The sequence below is a fragment of the Schistocerca nitens genome, chromosome 9 (genome assembly GCF_023898315.1).
Source record: "Schistocerca nitens isolate TAMUIC-IGC-003100 chromosome 9, iqSchNite1.1, whole genome shotgun sequence".
Taxonomy (NCBI): domain Eukaryota; kingdom Metazoa; phylum Arthropoda; class Insecta; order Orthoptera; family Acrididae; genus Schistocerca; species Schistocerca nitens.
In genome coordinates, this window is record NC_064622.1 from 260,784,402 (window position 1) to 260,809,019 (window position 24,618).

The window sequence follows — 24,618 nt, forward strand, 5'->3', positions numbered from 1 at the left end:
AACTTAGTAACGAAGTCACACACATGAGTTAAAAACGTCTACTTTTCGTATCTTTGCGACAAGCTGAATAATGAAGTATGCAACACTGCTTGTAGTATAATACAGAAAAGCATCTCAATGGCTAAGTGTAAAGAATCGTAGGTAAACTTCACAGTCCATAGCAAATGCAATTTACATCAACTGTCTGTTCACTCCCAAGAGTTCCCTAAACGACGTCCCCTGTTAAGTCAGCCCTGAACGATGATCTATAACCAAATTCGTGAGAGCTGCTCTTCCGTCTTTCCAGTAGGCTTCTGACCGTTATCGTCCGGTCATTGGTGGATTGTACTCGGCCGGCAATTGGCTGAGGCAAAGCCGATATCTTCATCCTCAGTGCTGTCTTGGCGCTGGTGGAACTGGCGGAAGTAGCGAGTCTCCGAACACTGACAACAGCTCGCATCTTTGAGCCTGTGATGTTTTCGCCTTGGCCCTGTCTCGTTCGGACGACACAGCATAACCAATGTTTACTGGACTTTTTTTCCTTGATTTGGTCCATACTATCACCGTTGAAAGTTTCCTACCCTTCAATCTTCCCTCCGTCAGTGGTATCAGAACGGTTTTAGATTTAGGTTTCGACTCGTTCATTCCGGTATTCCGGTTCAGGGACCCTTAAGTCACATTGATACCTTTATCCTTCTCCATCGTCCTAGAAAATTTGTAACATAACCACAAAACCATCCCGGATCATACATTTACAGTCGCCGGCACATGTAACTTTGACGCTGGGTAGCGTCGTCGTATAACGTTTCCGGATATGGGTTCCCATCTAACCTTCATTTATTAAATCCCCGCTACAACTTCTAGAAGTGTGTACCATAAACTGTGAAACACCCTGTATATACAGGGTGTTACAAAAAGAAACGGCCAAACTTTCAGGAAACATTCCTCACATACAAAAAAAAGAAAAGATGTTATGTGAACATGTGTCCGGAAACGCTTAATTTCCATGTTAGAGAGCTCATTTTAGTTTCGTCAGTATGTACTGTACGTCCTCGATTCACCGCCAGTTGGCCCAATTGAAGGAAGGTAGTGTTGACTTCGGTGCTTGTGTTGACATGTGACTCATTGCTCTACAGTATTAGCATCAAGCAAATCAGTACGTAGCATCAACAGGTTAGTGTTCATCACGAACGTGGTTTTGCAGTCAGTGCAATGTTTACAAATGCGGAGTTGGCAGATGCCCATTTGATGTGAGAATTAGCACGGGGCAATAGCCGTGGCGCGGTACGTTTGTATCGAGACAGATTTCCAGAACGAAGGTGTCCCGGCAGGAAGACGTTCGAAGCAATTGATCGGCGTCTTAGGGAGCACGGAACATTCCAGCCTATGACTCGCGACTGGGGAAAATCTAGAACGACGAGGACACCTGCAATGGACGAGGCAATTCTTCGTGCAGTTGACGATAACCCTAATGTCAGCGTCAGAGAAGTTGCTGCTGTACAAGGTAACGTTGACCACGTCACTGTATGGAGAGTGCTACGGGAGAACCAGTTGTTTCCGTACCATGTACAGCGTGTACAGGCAGTATCAGCAGCTGATTGTCCTCCACGGGTACACTTCTGCGAATGGTTCATCCAACAATGTGTCAATCCTCATTTCAGTGCAAATGTTCTCTTTACGGATGAGCCTTCATTCCAACGTGATCAAATTGTAAATTTTCACAATCAACAAGTGTGGGGTGACGAGAATCCGCACGCAATTGTACAATAACTTCATCAACACAGATTTTCTGTGAACGTTTGGGCAGGCATTGTTGGTGATGTCTTGATTGGGCCCCATGTTCTTCCACCTACGCTCAACGTAGGATACTCTACCTGTGCTGGTAGAACATGTGGCTTTACAAGTACGACACAACATGTGGTTCATGCACGATGGAGCTCCTGCACATTTCAGTCGAAGTGTTCGTACGCTTCTCAACAACAGATTCGGTGACCGATGGATTGGTAGAGGCGGACCAATTCCATGGCCTCCACGCTCTCCTGACCTCAACCCTCATGACTTTCATTTATGGGGGCATTTGAAAGCTCTTGTCTACGCAACCCCGGTACCAAATGTAGAGACTCTTCGTGCAGAAAGGGCATCTGGTCACCCCTTAAAATTAACCATTTGAAATCCGTACTTAACGCTGCCGACCATACGCACAATGTGGGATAAAGGCAGTAGCAAAAGAAAGGAAGAAACTTGACTTCTTAAGTAATAGAACCCAGTACGTTGTCCTCGATGGTGAGTGTTCATCGGAGGTGAGGGCATCATCTGGAGTGCCCCAGCGAAGTGTTGTTTTCTATCTACATAAATGATCTTTTGGATAGGGTGGATAGCAATGTGCGGCTGTTTGCTGATGATGCTGTGTCGTCGTTGAGTGACTGTAGGAGGATACAAGATGACTTGGTCAGGATTTGTGATTGGTGTAAAGAATGGCAGCTAACTCTAAATATAGACAAATGTAAATTAATGCAGATGAATAGGAAGAAGAATCCCGTAATGTTTGAATACTCCATTAGTAGTGTAGCGCTTGACACAGTCACGTCGGTTAAATATTTGGGCGTAAAATTGCAGAGCGATATGAAGTGGGACAAGCAGGTAATGAAGGCGGATAGTCGTGGGGAAGGCGGATAGTCGTCTTCGGTTCATTGATAGAATTTTGGGAAGATGTGGTTCATCTGTAAAGGAGACCGCTTATAAAACACTAATACGATCTATTCTTGAGTACTGGCTGGCTCTGAGCACTATGGGACTTAACATTTGTGGTCATCAGTCCCCTAGAACTTAGAACTACTTAAACCTAACTAACCTAAGGACATGACACACATCCATGCCCGAGGCAGAATTCGAACCTGCGACCGTAGCGGTCACGCGGTTCCAGACTGAAGCGCCTAGAACCGCACGGCCCCACCGGCCGGCTCTTGAGTACTGCTCGAGCGTTTGGGATCCCTATCAGGTCGGATTGAGGGAGGACATAGAAGCAATTCAGTGCGGGCTGCTAGATTTGTTACTGGTGGGTTTGATCATCACGCGAGTGTTACGGAAATATTTCAGGAACTCGGGTGGGAGGCTCTAGAGGAAAGGAGGCGTTCTTTTTGTGAATCGCTACTGAGGAAATTTAGAGCACCACCATTTGAGGCTGACTGCAGTACAATTTTACTGCCGCCAACTTACATTTCGCGGAAAGACCACAAAGATAAGATAAGAAGGATCAGGGGTCGTACAGAGGCATATAGGCAGTCATTTTTCCCTCGTTCTGATTGGGAGTGGAACAGGGAGAGAAGATGCTAGTTGTGGTACGAGGTACCCTCCGCCACGCACCGTCAGGTGGATTTCGGTGGGAAAAAAAAGGAAAGTGAACAGACTGTATAGCACGTGACAATTCGAGTTACTTAGCGCCACTGCTTGTCTTCGGGTTTGTTTTCCCAGCTGCGTATGTGGACGTAGGCCTGGACGGTGGCTCACCTCCTTAGAATGCCCTGCGCGTCCTGGCCGTCGGAGTAGCGGTGGCGGACGGGCGGCGCCAGCAGGACGTTGGGCACGCTGAAGCGGCCCAGGTCCAGCATGGGCACCGTCGAGGCCCTCCGCACGGAGCGGCGCGCGTCCGCCGGCGCCGACGCCAGGTGGCTGAGCGGGCCGTGGTCCAGCGCCATGTCCTCGGCCGCCTCCAGGCACTCCGCGTCGCCCTCGAGGCGCGCCCGCAGCTCGGCGACGTCGCGCCGCAGCGCCACCAGCAGCGCCAGCACCTGCTGCTGCTCTCCGCCCCCGCCGTCCCCGCAGGCTGGCGCCGCCCCCGCCCCAGCGGCACTGGCCGCAGGCGCGGGCAGCGCCTCCTCCTCTGCATCGGTAATCTCGTCCTCACTGTCCTCCGTCCGCTGCTGCGTCACTCCCCGGTGGAACCTGCAACGCCACGACGAGCAAACTTTCACCATTTCGCTGGAATACGTAGGCCATCTGCAACACTGGGTCTTTACCTGGAAAGATTACTTCTGAGAGGGTAAATGTACACTACTGGCCATTAAAATTGCAACACCACGAAGATGACGCACTACAGAGGCTAAAATTTAACCGACAGGAAGAAGATGCTGTGATATGCAAATGATTAGCTTTTCAGAGCATTCACACACGGTTTGCGCCGGTGGCGACACCTACAACGTGCTGACATGAGGAAAGTTTCCAACCGATTTCGCATACACAAACAGCAGTTGACCGGCGTTGCCTGGTGAAACAGTGTTGTGATGCCTCGTCTAAGCAGGAAAAATGCGTACCATCACGTTTCCGACTTTGATAAAGGTCGGATTGTAGCCTATCGTGATTGCGGTTCATCGTATCGCGACATTGCTGCTCGCGTTGGTCGAGATCCAATGACTGTTAGCAGAACATGGAATCGTTGGGTTCAGGAGGGTAATGCGGAACGCCGTGCTGAATCCCAACAGCCTCGTATCACTAGCAATCGAGACATCACGCATCTTATCCGCATGGATGTAACAGATTGTGCAGCCACCTCTCGATCCCTGAGTGAGCAGATGGGGACGTTTGCAATACAACAACCATCTGCACGAACAGTCCGACGACGTTTGCAGCAGCATGGACTATCAGCTCGGAGACCGTGGCTGCGGTTACCCTAGACGCTGCAGCACCAACAGCAGCGCCTGCAATGGTGTACTCAGTGACGTACCTGGGTGCACGAATTGCAAAACATTATCTTTTCTGATGAATACAGGTTCTGTTTACAGCATCATGATGGTCGCATCCGTGTTTGGCTACATCGCGGTGAACGCACATTGGAAGCATGTATTCATCATCCCTATACTGGCGTATCACCCGACGTGATGGAATGGTGTGCCATTGGTTACACGTCTTGGTCACCTCTTGTTCGCATTCACGGCACTTTGAACAGTGGACGTTACATTTCGAATGTGTTACGCCCCGTGGCTCTACCCTTCATTCGACCCCTGCCAAACCCTACATTTCAGCAGGATAATGGACGACCGCATGTTGCAGGTCCTGTACGGGCCTTTCTGGATACAGAAAATGTTCGACTGCTGCCCTGGCCAGCACATTCTCCAGATCTCTCACCAATTGAAAACGTCTGGTCAATGGTGGCTGAGCAACTGGCTCGTCACAATACGCCAGTCACTACTCTTGATGAACTGTGGTATCGTATTGAAGCTGCTTGGGCAGCTCTACCTGTACACGCCATCCAAGCTCTGTTTGACTCAATGCCCAGGCGTATCAAGGCCGTTATTACGGCCAGAGGTGGTTGTTCTGGGTACTGATTTCTCAGGATCTGTGCACCGAAATTGCGTGAAAATATAATCACATGTCATTTCCAATATAATACATTTGTCCAATGAATACCCGTTTATCATCTGCATTTCTTCTTGGTGTAGCAATTTTAATGGCCAGTAGTGTAAATAAGTCATATGGCTCTGAGGACTATGGGACTTAACTACTGTGGTCATCAGTCCCCTAGAACTTAGAACTACTTAAACCTAACTAACCTAAGGACATCACACACATCCATGCCCGAGGCAGGATTCGAACCTGCGACCGTAGCGGTCACGCGGTTCCAGACTGTAGCGCCTATAACCGCACGGCCACTCCGGCCGGCAAATAAGTCATAAATATTGCCTTGAAGACAGGATTAAATACTAAGGGTTATTCTAAATGAAGGACCCATTTTCAAAACTTCGTATTTATTAAATTACAAATCCAAAATGAACGAGCTTTATATCAATGAAAAAGTTTGAGATTTATTTTTCATAATGTTTAATATCAATTTAATAAATTTATTAATTTGTAATAATTTGATATTAATTAGTTTTAATAATTATAAATGTGATAAATGCTATAAAAGCACAATGTGGCCACCGTCGGCTGCACGGCAAACATCGACACGGTAGCCAAACTCGTCCCACACACGCGAAAGCGTACCTGCTGTTGCTGAGTGCACGGCTGCAGTAATACGGTTTCGCAGATTCAGAGTAGTTGGAGAGGCGGGACGTAAACAGCTTCCTTCACATAACCCCATAATAAATAATCGCAGGGTGTGAGATCAGGAGATGTCGGTGGTCAGAAGTGCAGAGCTATGCCCTCAAGTCCCCTGCGACCGATCCAGCTTTGAGGAAGGCAGTCATTCAAAATGCCTCGTACATCACGGTGCCAATGGGGCAGAGTTCCATCCTGTTGGAAAATGAAGTCCTGGGACTCTTCCAGAACTTGAGGAAACAGCCATAGTTCCGATATGTCCAGGTACGTGATTCCCGTTACAGTTCCCTCCGCAAAGAAAAATGGTCCATAAATCTTTCTACGGGATACGGCACAGAATGAACTGATCTTCGGTGAGCAAACTCTGTCTCAGAACTTTCCACACAGTTGGTTGGGGTATTCCAAGTTCTCGACTCGCTCTGTTGGTAGACTTGCTGGAACTGCGCACAAAACTTTCTTGAATCCGTCGGACATCATCCTCTGACACAGGCTGTCAGCCTGTGCTTTTTCCTTTGCACGCACCCCCAGTCTGTTTAAATTGCTTAAACCAATGCTTTTGCGAATGGGTGGTTGAATAACGAATTCGTCCGAAATGCCCACTGCACTGCAATTTGCGACTCACTTTTCGCGAACTCAAGAACGCAGAAAACCTTGTGCTCCACAGTCGCCATCTCACTCACAACTGAGAGTCAAGCGGAATGACGGCCCTATTGCCGCTATAAAACTGAAACCATCAGTGCCCCTCCCCCCACCTCCCCCCCCCCCCCCGGCACCCACCCGCCAAAAACTTTGAAACTTCCTCTTTTCATTGGCATAAAGCTTCTTCATTTTGGATTCGTACTTGAATACATATGAATTTTGGAAAATGGGTCCATCATTTAGAATAACCCTCGATATACTTATCGCTACACATGTGACAGCAACCGCTATCAATGTTTCAAAACACAGCTCATAAAAACATGATTTTTCCAGAGCTCATACCTCGGATTTTATTGATGGTGGAAAGGTAGGGTGAATTGTTATGTATAGTCCTTGGATAACAACCGCTATCAATGTTTCAACACAGGGCATAAAAACATGATTTTTCCAGGGCTCATCTCCGATTTTGTTGATGGGGGAAAGGTCGGGTGAATTGTTATGTATAGTCCTTGGATTAGGGAATCCATGTATAACGAACAGAAGGATAGTCTTACTGTAACTATCCTGCAGTATGCGATCAAAATTTGAATATATCACACTTCCTGCGGCTTAGGAAGATGAAGAAAATCGATTGGTTCATTTTGCATTAAGTGTGGTTTACGGTGGGCTTTAAGGAGCTCATGGAGGTACCATTTAGTTGATGGGCGGTTACTGAGGAAACTGGAAAAAATGTTCCCACGATCTTTCACCGTCAGCAACGGATGTCTAAGTAACTAACCACAGAAAATTTCTCAAATTTTAACGGTGCATTTTATAAGCGTTTGTCTACAAGCACCATCGTCCAGTTTTCAAAAATCTTTATTCGTCATCGAGAAAAGAACCAAAAACATGATTTTGGGTACCAAAATCGAGCCGCGAATTCCGAGACTATTTTGCACAGCAAATGCCTGTAACTTTTAAGATATATTCCTAACTTCTAAGATCCCATTCTCGAACAACCTCGAAAACATTCTGGATATCTTTATGACAATGATGTTCAAACTTACCCTAATTGTATACTACAAATAAGCACGTAAAATCTGGTGTGATGCGAATACGTTGTTTATAAAATGACGTAGCACGGAGAAATATGATAGAAGCTGTCTTCGTTATCATCGGAAGGGTCCTGGGGAACCTACACAACATTTTTGTGCACTAAAATCAGCTCTCAAGTACAATATTAGTTTTCCGTTATTTCGGTTTCACACAAGTAAACTATCAAAGCCGGTCGCGGTGTCCGAGCGGTTCTAGGCGTTTCAGTCCGGAACCGCGCTGCTGTTACGGTCGCAGGTTCGAATCCTGCCTCGGGCATGGATGTGTGTGATGTCCTTAGGTTAGTTAGGTTTAAGTAGTTCTAAGTCTAGGGGACTGATGACCTCAGATGTTAAGTCCCATAGTGCTTAGAGCCATTTGAACCATTTTTGAACCATTTTCACATTTTATCACTATTCATTATTTTCTATTTGAACTATTTACACAATCTGACTATTTAATCATTTATACATTTTGACTATTTATTCCGTCTACATTGCACGAACGGATAATGGAATGCGGATTCAATGAACTCTTGTTTGGCCTGTACCAGTGGTTACGTAATCCTGAAACACCTTGTATTATCATTGCAACAGATTTAATCAGTCCGTTGATCCAAGATCCAAACACAGTCCTCTTCCTAACTTATATGAGCACCAATGGGTGCTCGCCCTCCCAAAGAAAGTAGCATATTTATGAGTTATGCGGAAAGTCTAACCGCTGTTTTGAATTTATTCATTTATTTCCTTGAATCATTTTAAGAACATATTTATCGCTCTAACTTATTAAAAATAATCTCGTTCAATCCTAGATCCTCCCTAAACGAAAGTTAACGAAAGTTAACAAGATTAAACGTTAGGGAATCGACTTACATGATGTTCGGGTAAACAAATGAAATACTGACCACGAAGGGTCTCAAATGGCATACTGCAGCTAACGGAAAGTTAATTAAGTAGGAAAACAACTTAGAAAAATCATATCATATATATATAGAGAGAGAGAAATAAGTGGGATAAAGCAACACACTGTGTCAGAGCTAGGTTAGGACTGAGTCTATGAAAAATAAGTCGTGGATTACATTCATAAAATCAATGTATTTGTTCAAAATAGCCTCCCTCTGAATCAAACACAGCTGAAATCGTTTTAAAAATGTTTTTAAACAGTCTCTGTGGCCCTTTTTTGGAGTTTGCATTTAGAACTACATTACAGTTTTCTTAGATGCCCTTAAATGCATCTTAACAGTGTTCTTTCACTGCCAGCTTCAGCCTGTGGAACAAGCAAAAATCGGTTGCCGAAAAATCCGATGAATACGGCAGGTGATCCAAGACAGAGAAGCGTTTGCTGGCCAAACACTCGCGCACGATCGTCGTTTTTCCGGCAGGGGCGTTGTCGCGGAAGTGAGACCAGGAACCTGTCTATCGGTTTTCGGGTCGATTTCGACGAATCGACTGGCTGATGAGCTTCAATTAACACAAAACTTGATATTGCCTCATCGTTTCACCGCCATTTTCCGACTAGTGTCAGACACATACTGTTACATTCGCAGCCAGGATGCCTGCTGCAACGATGCTTGTGCTTTTACCTTTACGCAGCTTTTGTTCAAACTCCGCGGATCATAACGCCACAACTCGCCACAAGATAGCACTGCAGTTTGAAATGTCACTTAAAATGTCACACAAGCTGTCCTAACGTAACTGGCACAAACGGTGTATAACTGACTCGCTATAAAGTGAGTCCATGGAACATGTGGTATGTTAACTATCAAAATCCTCAGTTCAGTTCAGTAATCAATTATTCAAAATGACAGTCACAATCGCATTATTTATTTTGCCGCCAATCGGTTTCAACCCGCGATGGGGTCATCTTCAGGGCAATTTACACCATTTGGTCGCTCGCTGGAGTCGTCACCCTGCCTGTGCACGGTTGTTAACTAGTTAGGCATAGTTACCAACCGTGCACAGGCAGGGTGACGACTCCAGCGAGCGACCAAATGGTGTAAATTGCCCTGAAGATGACCCCATCGCGGGTTGAAACCAGTTGGCGGCAAAATAAATAATACGATTGTCACTGCCATTTTGAATAATTGATTATAAGTAATTTAATCGCAGTTATCTCCACACAACTATGTTGTCTAAAACTTCAGTTCAATAAAACGTCTCAGAGCCCCGGCAATTAAAACTCAAGGTATGTGCGAACGAAGCCAGCAGTCAGCGGAGCAATGCAGCGATCTCCGATGTTCACATATGGTCATCTTGGTGGCGATAGGATGAGAAAAACTTCCTAGCAGGACCCTCTACTGTCCACGAGGTCGCATCATTGAACACAAACCCACGATAATTTCTGCCAAAAGTGTCCTAACTAAAGAATTGGTTCAATCGCCGACACCAGATCACCGATAGCGGAGAAACTGGTTATATCGATGGTTCCTGTTCACCACCGGTGAGACTATTCCAAATTCGTGAAATATTGTGAGCCAGAGTTTATCATGCAGATATAATCCTAAGGGACTGTGTATCACATTGCTTCAGGCATCCTGGATGCTGCAATACACTGAATCATACATCAAACGCATGTCTGCAAATTACTGCACTGTCCAGTCAAGGCCGGCCGGAGTGGCTGTGCGGTTCTGGCGCTACAGTCTGGAACCGAGCGACCGCTACGATCGCAGGTTCGAATCCTGCCTCGGGCATGGATGTGTGTGATATCCTTAGGTTAGTTAGGTTTAATTAGTTCTAAGTTCTAGGCGACTGATGACCTCAGAAGTTAAGTCGCATAGTGCTCAGAGCCATTTGAACCATTTTTTTTTTTTTTTTTTTTGTCCAGTCAACATTAAAGTGACCACCTGCCAACAGCCTGAACACCCAACTTTTGCAGCGCGAGACATGCAAGAAGAGAGCCAGTGAGGTTCTGGAAATTGCTGACAGGGATGAAATCATGCCGACTCCAGTGCCGTCGCCAGCTGCGCCAGGTTTCTAGTTTGAGGATCGATAGCATGAACAGCCCGATCGAGGTGGTCCCACAGATTCTCGATTCAGTTTACGGTTAACTCATCCTGGTTTCCTTCGAGCCACGCATGTACTCTACGAGCTGTGCGACACGTTGTAACGTTGTACTGGTAGATGCCATCGTGCTAAACTGTATGTCGGGAAGGATATGGTCCCCAAGGATAGAAGCATACTTGTGTTGCCTTCTATGTCTTTCAGAATGACGAGATCACGCAGAGAAAGCCAGGAAAACATTCCCCAGACCATAACGCTCTCTCCTCTGGCGTGGACCCGTTTCCTTTCAGACATTTCATGCCGTGCATGTCCATGGCCATGTGTCCGATGGAGCATAAAACTTGATTTATCTGAGAAGGCCATTTGTCGCCACTCAGTGGACATCCAGTTACCGTACTGGAGTGAAAATTTGAGCCTTCGTCGCTGCATGGGTGGATGAACCAGGTGCCTAACGCGGAGGCCCGTACTCAGCAACGTTTGGTGAACGGTCGTTGAAGAGACACTTTTGGTATCCCCTTGGTTCATCTGGGAGGTCAGCTCCTCAACAGTTGCACGTGTATTCTGACGTACACACTTCAGCAGCCATCGTCCACCCGTGTCATCTGTGGCCCACACTTGCCTCGGCGCCGGTTTTGGATAGTGCTATTTTGCCATGCACGGTATACGTAACCACAGCGGCACAACCTAGTTACTTCGGAAATGCTTCCACCCTTGTCCCAAAAGCCAAAGATCGTGCTCTTTTGGATCGCCCCCTTTCAGCATTACGACAACGACTGCACTGTGTCCGCTCCCTCCCTCCCCGCCGCCCTACCCCCTCCACCGATGAGCGTAATACACCTTCCACTGCTAGTGCTACCATCTACCGTCTGTGGGTGGTTATTGTTCAGTTTTACGTCAAACGAAGGCTGTTATCACTTAATGTCAACGAACCGTGTATTAAAGCAGTGCGAAAAACAGTCTTGCGATCCACAATTTGAGAATGTCCGCCCCTGGTAGCTGAGTGGTCAGCGCGACGGAATGTCATACCTAACGGCCCGGGTATTTTCTTCGCTCAGGGACTGGGTTTTTTGTTGTCCTTATCACCGTCATTTCATCCCCATCGACACGCAAGTCGCCGAAGTGGCGTCAACTCGAAAGACTTGCACCAGGCAAATAGTCTACCCGACGGGAGACCCTAGCCACATGGCATTTCCATTTCCATTTGAGAATGGATAATGTAAAGTGAAATAAAATAAAAGTCAACATTTGATAGCCCAAAAAAGCAGTAAGAGTGGCTGCATCCCCGCGCAGAGTGCGTTCAGACGTTGCTGTGTAGTAAAAAATTCCCCAAATACAGTTTCCCACTCCTTTCTATTTGATAGCCTCCTGTAATCTCGCTATGGCTGTTATGAACATAATCTGTAGACGCCATATGATGTCAGTCCAAAAAATAATCAGCAACACATCACCCAGTAGTTTTTCAGTATTCATCATTTTCTGTGGTGTTCAAACCACATGTTTCCACTGTTCTGCTCTTCTCCTTTGTCTCGGTATCATAGTGAGTACACCAGCACTCGTCGATGGTAATTAGGCGACTAAAGAAGTCATCTGTATTGGCGTGACACACCAACAACGTTTACATTTCGGCCTCAAAAATGGCTCAAATGGCTCTAAGCACTATGGGACTTAACATCTGAGGTCACCAGTCCCCTAGACTTAGAACGACTTAAACCTAACTAACCTAAGGACATCACACACATCCATGCCCGAGGCAGGATTCGAAACTGCGACCGTAGCAGCAGCGCGGTTCCGGACTGAAGCGCCTAGAACCGCTCAGCCACCGCAGCCGGCGTTGCTGCCTCAGTTCGATTACCTTTTTGAATGGATGTGAGCAGTCGCGGGACCCAGCAGTTGCCGATCTGTACTATGTACAAAATTTCATGCGGGATTTTGAAAATCGCTTCATACCCAATTTTTACTTTTTCCACTATCTCCTCGATTGCGGCACACCCGTCTTTGAGCACCAGGCCCTCCACTTGTCTAGCGGCTACCAGATCTTCATACATATATGGTCATCCATTTCCTTTTTCGTTCTCCTAAATTGGAAGCGTTTGCTCCATATACCTGCTGCGTCATATAATGATGTACTATTGCCACATACTTCCACCAACTCGTAAAGTACTGTTGCAGGGTTGTGCCTCTTCAAATGCAGAAAAGGTATTACCTTATGACACTTCAGTCTAAAAAGAGCTGCGCTATTTCTTTTTTCTGTCTCCTCTAGCTAGATACTGTGTCGCAGGATTTGCAGTGCTGCAGAAATGTACCTGCACATAAACAAAATTAATTAAATCTCTTGTCTTAATGGGCTCGATGTGATAATGAAAACTTTATGCCGGCCACTGTGGCCGAGCGGTTCTAAGCGCATCATTCCGGTACAGCGTTGCTGCTACGGTTGCAGGTTCGAATCCTGCCTCGAGCATGGATGTGTGTGATGTCCTTAGGTTAGTTAGGTTTAAGTAGTTCTACGTCTAGGGGACTGATGACCTCAGATGTTCAAATGGTTCAAATGGCTCTGAGCACTATGGGACTTAACATCTGTGGTCATCAGTCCCCTAGAACTTAGAACTACTTAAACCTAACTAACCTAAGGACATCACACACATCCATGCCCGAGGCAGGATTCGAACCTGCGACCGTAGCAGTCGCGCGGTTCCGGACTGAGCGCCTAGAACATCGAGATTACCGCGGCAAACTGCCTCAGATGTTAAGTCCCATAGTCTTTCGAGCCATTTGAACAATTTATGAAAACTTTATGAGTGTCCTATGTTCGCCAAGACAGGAAACCGTGAATACTGGGTAACACAAAGGATCATCCACACATTCACTGTTGATCCATTACTCATTCCAAGTATTAGATCTGGGACACCATTTAGGGTTCGTGATGTTCTACGAGTAAATAAAGGATAGAATGGGATTTTAGGGTTACCCTGAGGCACGACGGCGGTTCCTGAGGGCCAGGCCGACCAGTGACTCGAGCACCCTGGTGGAGAGCGATGACGTGCTGCCCAGGACGGGTTGTGTCGTGAAAGTTGGGTCGATGCGCACGAAGCTCAACATGCGCAGACGCTCCCGGCACACGGTGACGCGCTGGGTCAGTTTCTCCAGGTGCACCACGAACTCGGCCTGCTTCAGCAGTTTTCGGACGTGGCCCACAGTCTGCAGCTCCTGCAACAAGTACCAGACCTTCACCACTCTCACTTAGCGTCAGCTCCTCTGGGAATACACCTGGATCAGAATCTGGAGCTCCAGCAACAACGACCAGACTCTCACCACTCTCACCCTGCACTAGATCTTCCTGGAGCACTGTCGACTGGAATTTCTTCTGGAATTGCAGCACATGGACCAAAATCTACAGCTCAAGCAGCAAGGCCACGCAAATCGCCAAAGTGGCGTCCATTTGAAAGATTTGCACTAGACTACTGAGCCACTCAAAATTATTGTTATTTTTTCATACAGAGTGTTCGACATTAAATTAACCATTCGTGTGAGGAATTTTGGCAGAGGTGAAGTTTCAATGTGAACAAATTTCCCGAAATCGGTGGCGGAACGGGTTTATCAGACATTATATAGTCCGGTTACTACCGTGCACGTAACAAACGAGAAAATAAATACCAATTTTTTTACCCTGAACTCATTTCTAATTTACAGCCTTCATTACACACAACATAGTTCGATCTCATAAAAAAAATCCAGAAACTATGAAGTAATATAATTATCAGCAGCAATACAGAGTCTTACAACCTACAGCTTGAGAAGGATTAAGATAAAGCCGAAATGAAAGAAGAGGCAAAATCATCATCACTCCCATTCTGCACTAGCTCCGTTTGGGAGACAATCAGTTTGACATTACTGTAGATTAATTGAAGATAGGCCCATCTCTAAAGCTCCTGCACACACACCACACGCAAAAGGTGTATCAGCTGATTCACAGGCCTTGGGAAGCAGCAGAACGGGTCTCCTTCAGATGTTTGAAGATTGCATTTCCTTCCGCATGGAAAAGGTCGGCGCGAATGATTACTTTTTTTTTAGTCATTTGTAAAATCGCTAAGCGGACTAAGGCTTCCATCCAGTCACTCGTTGACCACTCTGGTTTGGCAACAGAAGACAGCGAAAGGAAGGCCCAAGGTTTACATTCTACGCTTAAGAAATCATTCACTCAGGAGAGCGAACAAACGTACCGTCATTTGACAATCGCACAGTCCCGTATGGATGACATAGTAATAAGCATCCCTGGCGTAGAGAAACAAATGAAAGAGTTGAAAGCAAAGGTCCGGATGGAATCAAAATTTGGTTTCACGAAGAGTATTCTACGTCACTGGCCCCTTACTTAGTTTCCATTCGTGGCGAATCTCTCGACCAGCGCAAAGTTACAAGCGACTGGAAAAAAGTGCAGATGACTCCTGTGTATAAAAAGGGTAAAAGAACTAGCCCGAAAAATTACAGACAAATATCCTTAACTCAGTTTTGTTGCAGAATTCTAGAGCATATTCTAAGTTCGAAAATAATTTAATTTCCTGGAGGCCGGAGAGCTCATTTCCACGAATCAGTACGGCTTTAGAAAGCATCGCTCGTGCGAAACCCAGCTTGCTCTTTTCTCATAGTATATACTGCGAACTATGGATGAACGGAAACAGGCAGATTCCATATTTCTAGATTTCCGAAAAGCATTCGACACGATACCCCACCGCGGACTGTGAACGACGGTACGTGCATACGGAATAATCTCCTAGGCATTTGACTGGCTCGAAAACTATTAAGTCTACGACGGCGAAAGTTCATCGCAGATTGGGGTATCATCGGGAGTGACCCAGGGTAGTGTGATAGGATCGTTGCTATTTTCTATACAAGCAAATGATCTGACAGAGTGAACAGAAGTCTGCGGTTGATCGCTAATACTGCTGCGGTGCACAGGAAGGTGTCGAAGTTAAGTGACCGTAGATTGATGAGGATCGCCTAGAGAAAATTTCTAGTTAGTGTGATGAATGGCAGCTGGCTCTTAGTGTAGAAAAAGGTAAATGAAAGCGGATGAGTAGGAAAAATAAATCCGTAATCCTCGCATACAGCATTAGTCGTATCCTGCTTGACACAGTCACGTCATTTAAATATCTGGTCGTAACGTTGCGAAGCGATTTGAAATGGAATGAGCATTTGAGGACTGTGGTAGGAAAGGCGAATGGACGACTTCAGTTTACTGGGAGGATTTTAGGAGAGTATAAATCATCTGTAAAGGTGAGCGCAGATAGGGCGCCAGTGTGACTTGAGTATCGCTCAAGTGTCTGAGATCTGTACCAGGTCGGATTGAAAGAAGACATCGAATCGATTCAGAGGTGAGCTACTACATTTGTTACCGATAGGTTCCATCAGCGTGCGGTGTTACCGATACGCTTCGGGAGCTCAAGTATGAATACCTGGAGGAAAGAAGGCATTCATTTCAAAGAACACTACTAATAAAGTCAAGAGAACTGGCATTTGAAGCTTACTCTAACAATTTTACCGCAGCCAACATACATTTCGCGTAGAGACAACGAAGATAAGACACGAGAAATTAGGGCTCATACGGAGGCATAGAGACAGTCGCTTTTCCCTCGCTCTATCTGCGAGTGGAATGCACCGTACAGAAGCTTGCGGAATGTGTATGTAGATGTAGATATAGAAGAGCGTCATGGAAGTACTGAAAAAAAAAACTGAATTGGCAGACTCTTGTAGATATAGGGAAAAAATTCTTTGAAATCGTAATTACAAAATTTCAAAGAACAGTGTCAATTATGTTTCACCCCCGACTTACCTCACGCGTAGAGAGACATTTATGCAGTTATTCTTCTTGCGTACCATATGCAATACGAACGGGAAAAAACCGTAACATGTGCTACCGTACAGCGTATCCTTCGCTATGCACTAGATAGTTCTTTGCAATGTATGCACACTGAAGAGCCGAAGAAACCGGTACACCTGCCTAAAATCGTGTAGGATCCCCGAAGCCATTCTTTAGCAATTCTGGACATCCGGGGTGTTGCATTGTCCTGCTGGAATTGCTAAAGTCCGTCGGAATCCACAATGGACATGAATGGATGCAGGTGATCTGACAGGATGCTTACGTACGTGTCACCAGTCAGAGTCGTATTTGGACGTATCAGAGGTCCCATATCACTCCAACTGCACACGCGCCACACCATTACAGAGCCTCCACCAGCTTCAACAGTCCCCTGCTGACATGCAGGGTCCATGGATTTATGAGGTTTCCTCCGAAACCGCACACGTCCATCCACTCGACTCAATCTGAAACGAGACTCGTCCGACCAGGCAACATCTTTCCAGTCAACAATCCAATGTCGGTGTTGACCGGCCGAGGTGAGGCATATAGCTTTGTGTCGTGCAGTCATCAAAGGTACACGAGTGGACCTTCTGCTCCGAAAGCCCCTATCGGTGATGTTTCGTTGAATTGTTCGCACACTGCCACTTGTTAATGGTCCAACATTGAAATGTGCAGCAATTTGCGGAAGGGTTGCACTTGTGTCACGTTGAACGATTGTCTTTAGTCGTCGTTGTTCCCGTACTTGCAGGATCTTTCTCCGGCCACAGCGGTGTTGGAGATTTGATGTTTTACCGGATTCCTGATATTCACGGCACACTCGCGAAATGGCCGTACGGGAAAATCCCCACTTTATCGCTACCTCGGAGATGCTGTGCCCCATCGCTCGTGTGCCGACTATAACAACACGTTCAAACTCACTTAAACCTTGATAACCGGCCATTATAGGAGCAGTAACCGATCTAACAACTGGGCCAGACACTTGTTGTCTTATTTAGGGGTTGCCGACCACAGCGCCGTATTCCGTCTGTTTACATATCTCCACCTACACTCATCTCATCCGTAAATGTCTATGCTCTCTACCAAGCGAATATGTGCAGTATCCACACTGTTGCCATAAGAGCCGAAGGATCTGAATGGGAGCCAGTAGTTTAGAAGGTAATGAGACACAGCTATAGTGTGTTCCCCATGTTATTTAACCTGCATATAAAGAAGGTTGTGAACAAGCTAAAGTTTACGAAGGCGACACGACACGTTAACGATTGCCAATAACGTCTTAATTCTGTTAGAAATGGCAAATGATTTGGAAGATGAATTTAACGTAATGGATAGTATATTAAAAGAGCTGGTAAGATGAAAACCAACAGAATTAAATTAGAGGTAATGTAGTGTACTCTCATTAAATATTAAATTAGGCAATGTTGAGAGTTTTAGAGTATGAAACGACACACTCAAAGTATAAGATATTTTGGCCGCAGAGTAACTGACGATGTGTGAATCAAAGAGGCTATAAAACGTAACTAACAATAGGATTAATAGCGTTTCTGTAACAGAGAAATTTACCGACATCGAATACAGATATAAGGTAGATTTTTCTGAAAGTACGAGAGCGTGCTGAAAAGTAATCCCTCTGAAATTTATATGTCAGAACTTTTAAAGCATTTTAAATAAAACGAACGTTATTAACATTCTACACCTTTAATCTTCATGTGTACATATTTATCTCTCAACATAATCACCCTGGCGAGAAACGCATTCCTCCCAAGTATGGGCCAGTATATTCATACCGTCACTGTAGAATGTTTGGCTTTGTTGACGGAGTCGCAGTCTCACCTCTGCTGGCAACACCTCATCATTATCAAACTGAAGCCGTCCAAGGCGTTCTTCAAGTTCTGGAAACAGTTTAAAATCAGATGGGGCCATGTCGGGACTATATGGAGGAAGATCGACGACATTGAACCCAAGGCGTCGGACTGTTGTAGACGTCGCAGCGCTCGTCTGTGGTCTGGGATTGTCAACTTCAGGGAGAGGGTGTCCCATGTGTGGACGAACTCTTCGAATTCGAAACTCGATTACAGCACGCTGTTTCTAACGCACCGACATACACTGAGGTGAGGAATGTCATGGGCTAGCGATATGCACATATACAGATGGCAGTTGTACCGCGTGCACTAGGTATAAAAGGGCAGTGCACTGGCTAATCTGTCACTTAGGTGGGTCGTGTGAAGTGGTTTAAGACGTGATTAGAGTCGCACGAGGGAAAAATTTTGGAAATTTGTGGTACGTTCCTATGGGACCAAACTGCTGATATCATCGTTACCTAGTCTTACACACTACTTAAACTAACTTACGCTAAAAGCAACACATACACCCATACCAGAGGGAGGGCTCGAACCTCCGACGAGAGCCGTGGCAAGGCGCCCCAGACCGCACGGGTACCCCGCGCGGCCGCACTAGGGAATTAGCAGACTTTGAACGCGGATGGTAGTTGGAGCTAGACGTATGAGACATTCCATTTCGGAAACCGTTAGGGAATTCAATATTCCGAGATCCACAGCGTCAAGAATGTGCCGAAAATACCACATTTCGGCTTTATCTCTCACCATCGACGGCCTTCACTTAACGACCGAGAGCAGATACGTTTGCGTAGAGCTGTCAGTGCTAACAAGCAAGCAACACTGCTTGAGATAACCGCACAAATCAATATGGAACGTACGACGGACATATCCGTTAGGACAGAGCGGCGAAATTTGACGATAATGCACTATGGCAGCAGCAGACGGCCGACGCGAGTGCCTTTGCTAACATCACCACATCGCCTGCAGGACCTCTCCTGTGCTCGTGACCATATTAGTTGGACTCTAGACGGCTGGAAAAACGTAGCCTGGTCAGCTGAAACCCGATTTCAATTGGTAACAGCTGACAGTAGGGATTGGGTGTGGTGCAGACCCCACGAATCCATCGACGCAAGTTGCCAACAAGGCACTCTGAATCTTGGTGGTAGCTTCATAATGGTGTAGGCTGTGTTTACTTGGAATGGACTGGATCCTCTGATCCAACTGAACCTATCACTGATTGGAAACGCTTGTGTTTGGCTACTTCGAGACCGTTTGTATTCATGGACTTAATGCCCCAAAACAATGATGTCTCCGCGCCACAGTTGTTTGCGATTGGTTTGAAGAACAGTCTGGACAATTGGAGCAAATTATTTGGTCGCTCAGATCGCCCTACATGAATCCAATCGAACATTTATGGCCCATAATCGAGAGTCAGTTCGTGCACAAAATCCTGCAGCGGCAATAGTTTCGCAATTATGGACAGCTATAGAGGCTGCACGCCTCATTATTTCTGCTGGGTACTTCCAACGACTTGTTGAGAACATGCCAAGTCGAGCTGCTGCACTAAGCCTGGCAAAAGGAGGTCCGATACGATATTAGGAGGTGTCCCACGACTTTTGTCATATTAGTTTAGTTAAGTTACACACTGCACAGTTACACACTGCAGTGCGGATCCTTCTAACGGCTTAGGACTGCAGGTATGTAGATATGAAGAATGTGGACTGTCGAATGTTAATAATGTTTGTTTTATTTTAAAAACTTGAAGGGTTTTCAGATGAAAATTCTGAGGTGTTACTTTTCAGAACACCCTTGTGTTTGTCTGGCTTATACGCGAGTGGGACGTGGACGATAAAGAGCTGTGAAAAGAGGAGAGTGAAACATTTGAAATTTAGTTTAAAGAAGAATGGTGAAAATTAGGTGGGTAGATAGAATAGCTAATGAAGAGGCATTGAACTGAAATGGGAAAGAAATAAATTTGTGGGACAACTAGACCAAAATAAGAAATTAGTTGATAAGACACATCCTAAGGTGTCGAAAAGTAGTCAGTTAGGTTGTGGAGTAAGCGGGGGGGGGGGGGGGGGGGGGGGGTTAAATCATACGTGAAAACCAAGCCACAACTACAGTAAGCACATCATTTAAATGGATGTAAGTTGCAGTAGGTCAGTAGGTAAGCAGAGATGGAGAAACTTGCGCAAGAAAGACTATCGTGGGTAGCTGCAACAAACCAGGCCTTAGGCTGATAACAACGTGATTGAATCATAATGGTCGGAACCGACTCCAGGGTGGCTGCACTACATTACATATAACCTGCAAGGAACTGTATAGTGCATGGCGTAAAGTACTTTATACTTGGTAGCCATTCCCTTCCTGTTTTAATCGTAAAGGGAGCAGGGAGGAAAGAACTGCCTTTACGTAATGCTTTTTTTCCTTAGAGTGCATATACTGACGAAAATAATAACTGTTGCATTGTGAACACTATTACGAAACTGATACTCCAGTGCTCCCATGTCTGTAGAATGCGTTGACTAACATTTCATCGTTAAATGAGTTTTTTTTTCAGTACGGAAAAAGATCTCTCCCACAGATGGAGAATGATGACAGCTATTGGGCGTATCTAATGGTACTAGGGCATTTCTGGTGGAAATCGCAACGCAGCCATGTGCATGTGCAGCTTATCGCCATCCTTGATGATAAAGGTTATCACTGACGTAAGGGGCATGGTAACACCATCCCGAAGGATCGCTGAGACAATTGGTTGTAATGCAACGACTGCAGAACGAGTCGTGGCGAGCTGGATTCAGCACAATGATGAGCCAAAAAGCTCAGGCGAGAAAATCTTTTGATTATTCGACTACCTCTGGCGAATAGACAGTTGAGAACAACTGAAATACGAGAGGGGATTGCAGGTAGAGATTCAATGCAAACATTCTGGATCAGACTAGTGGAAACTGGGTTGAGTTTTCGAATTACCGCCGGCGCCATGCCACAGACAACAGAATATTGTTAAGCTATATTAATCTGGAATATTAAGTGGTATTCTCTGACGTTCATAAACGAATCTAGCTTCTCGCTGTGGCGGTCTTATTGACTTCTAGAGACCCATGCGTCTCCAATTCCTAGAATTGTGATGTGCGCAGCTACTGAACATGATAATGGGACCGTTGAGAGGACTACGTACACGCCGGTATACACTAGTCAGCCAGAAGTTTATGACCGCCAACCTACTACTGATATAAAACCGTCCAGGCAGTAACAGCGTCACGTGGCGAGGAATGACTGTTAGTCAGACACACGCACGGTGCATGTAGTATCAGTGAGCGTGCTGCCCGTGTGTAGAATGGAGAAGGGGAGTGATCTATCTGAGTTTGACGCGGAGGCTCGGGACGAGCAGTTCAGGAAGTGCACAACTTGTCGGATGTGTGGTAATAACTGCTGGTTAGTACGACACATTCTGAGGCATCAAGGGATCACCAATGTACACTACTGGTCATTAAAATTGCTACACCACGAAGATGACGTGCTACAGACGTGAAATTTAAACGACAGGAAGAAGATGCTGTGACATGCAAATGATTAGCTTTTCAGAGCATTCACACAATGTTGGCGCCGGTGGCGACACCTACAACGTGCTGACATGAGGAAAGTTTCCAACCGATTTCGCATACACAAACAGCAGTTGACCGGCGTTGCCTGGTGAAACGTTGTTGTGATGCCTCGTCTAAGCAGGAAAAATGCGTACCATCACGTTTCCGACTTTGATAAAGGTCGGATTGTAGCCTATCGTGACTGCGGTTTATCGTATCGCGACATTTCTGCTCGCGTTGGTCGAGATCCAATGACTGTTAGCAGAATATGGAATCGTTGGGTTCAGGAGGGTAATGCGGAACGCCGTGCTGGATCCCAACGGCCTCGTATCACTAGCAATCGAGACATCAGGCATCTTATCCGCATGGATGTAACGGATTGTGCAGCCACCTCTCGATCCCTGAGTGAGCAGATGGGGACGTTTGCAATAGAACAACCATCTGCACGAACAGTCCGACGACGTTTGCAGCAGCAAGGACTATCAGCTCGGAGACCGTGGCTGCGGTTACCCTTGACGCCGCATCACAGACAGCAGCGCCTGCAATGGTGTACTCAGTGACGTACCTGGGTGCACGAATGGCAAAACGTCATTTTTTTCGATGAATACAGGTTCTGTTTACAGCACCATGATGGTCGCATCCGTGTTTGGCTACATCGTGGTGAACGCACATTGGAAGCGTGTATTCGTCATCGCCATACTGGCGTATCCCCCGGCGTGATGGTATGGGGTGCCATTGGTTACACGCCTCGGTCACTTCTTGTTCGCATTCACGGCACTTTGAACAGTGGACGTTACATTTCAGATATGTTACGACCCGTGGCTCTACCCCTCATTCGATCCTTGTGAAACCCTACATTTCAACAGGATAATGCACGACCGCATGTTGCAGGTCCTGTACGGGCCTTTCTGGATACAGAAAATGTTCTACTCCTGCCCTGGCCACCACATTCTCCAGATCTCTCACCAATTGAAATCGTCTGGTCAATGGTGGCCGAGCAACTGGCTCGTCACAATACGCCAGTCACTACTCTTGATGAACTGTTTCTATCGTGTTGAAGCTGCATGGGCAGTTGTACCTGTACACGCCATCCAAGCTCCGTTTGACACAATGCCCAGGCGTATCAAGGCCGTTATTAAGGCCAGAGGTGGTTGTTCTGGGTAATGACTTCTCAGGATCTATGCACCGAAATTGCGTGAAAATGTAATCACATGTCAGTTCTAGTATAATATATCTGTCCAATGAATACCCATTTATCATCTACATTTCTTCTTGGTGTAGCAATTTTAATGGCCAGTGGTGTAGTATTGCACGGAATTGAGGAGGATAAAAATTGTAGAGCGAGACCAACAGATAAATAAAGTAAGCAGATTAAGAAGGGTGTTAGTTACGGTAGTTATTCGGAGATGGAAAAGCTTGCGCAGGATACAGTAGCATGGACAGCTGCATGAAACATTCTTCGGACTGAAGAGCACAACAGCATCAACAACAACAACAACGTGGAACATGATGAAGTGGGAACTTACTCGTTTTTCAGGGCCTGCAGCAAAAGCTGTAGGGCGCTGCAAGCAGAGAGGAGGCAGAGCAGCTTGAGTCACTGAAGGGTGCGGAATGGTTTGTTGGGCGCTCCCGCAGTGTCGGTGCGCAGCTACGCTCGCGCCAGTGTAGACGCACCTAGTTCATTAACGTGCGGGTACTGAGCGCACGGTAGGCGTGGACAGGCGGAGGAAGCTGCAGTTCTAACTGCTGCCTGTCCCATAATCATCCGTGGCTCTGGAGACGACTCTGGTTCTCAACCAGCAGCAACAGCGGCAGCTCGGCACAGTCGTCGGCTTCATCCTTCGTCGTCCGCACAGCTCAAAATCGTAAGACAGTTAACTAATATTGAAGAGGTATTACCCAATGACATTTCTTTCACAAACTTTTATAATTTTCTGCACAAACAATCTGCAACAGATAAAACTTGTAGGGCACCTGTGTTATCATTGTGCTCAGACATTACCTAGCAGACATTACCTAGCAGAGTCGCTTTCCTTTCCATGCAATAGCCGAGTGACGTAAAAGTACGAAAATTGATTAACTATTTACTGCCAGTTTAGTTTATTTGCTAATGACCAGTTCCAGTCTAGATTGTACTGCCTCGGTAACTGTTCGCCGGCCGGGGTGGCCGAGCGGTTCTAGGCGCTACAGTCAGGAACCGCGTGACCGCTACGGCCGCAGGTTCGAATCCTGCCTCGGGCATGGATGTGTGTGATGTCCTTAGGTTAGTTAGGTTTAAGTAGTTCTAAGTTCTAGGGGACTGATGACCTCAGAAGTTAAGTCCCATAGTGCTCAGAGCCATCTTCGGTAACTGTTTATCCTTGTATTCCATAACAGAGGCTTAACTAATTTACAATTAGGATTATTATCTTCAATCACTTACAGTAAAGTAAAATTTCGGTGACAAAGCTAATAACTAAAGATACAGCACGAATTAATATTGCGTAATTTCATTTGTTCTGTACTTAGCTTAGCGAGTGCCGTCTGCTGGTTTCGTATGCATTTTATTGTCGTTAAATTAAAAGTAAAATCAGTTGCTCAATTGCGTAAATTAAATTCGGTTTAGTCTTGCAATAACCAAAAGTAAA

The 24,618-nt window shown here is 46.0% G+C and overlaps 1 protein-coding gene across 1 annotated transcript in view; it reads right to left on the bottom strand.

The window, feature by feature from the left end:
• The window catches only part of LOC126203833 (transient receptor potential channel pyrexia-like), a 281,000-nt gene that overhangs the window by 9,002 nt on the left and 247,380 nt on the right, over positions 1 to 24,618 (bottom strand). The window contains exons 12-13 of the mRNA XM_049938202.1: positions 13,687 to 13,925; positions 3,487 to 3,921 (exon numbers count right to left, since the gene is read on the bottom strand). Coding sequence (XP_049794159.1) covers positions 3,487 to 3,921; positions 13,687 to 13,925 — 674 coding nt within the window. The remainder of the gene's footprint in view (positions 1 to 3,486; positions 3,922 to 13,686; positions 13,926 to 24,618) is intronic.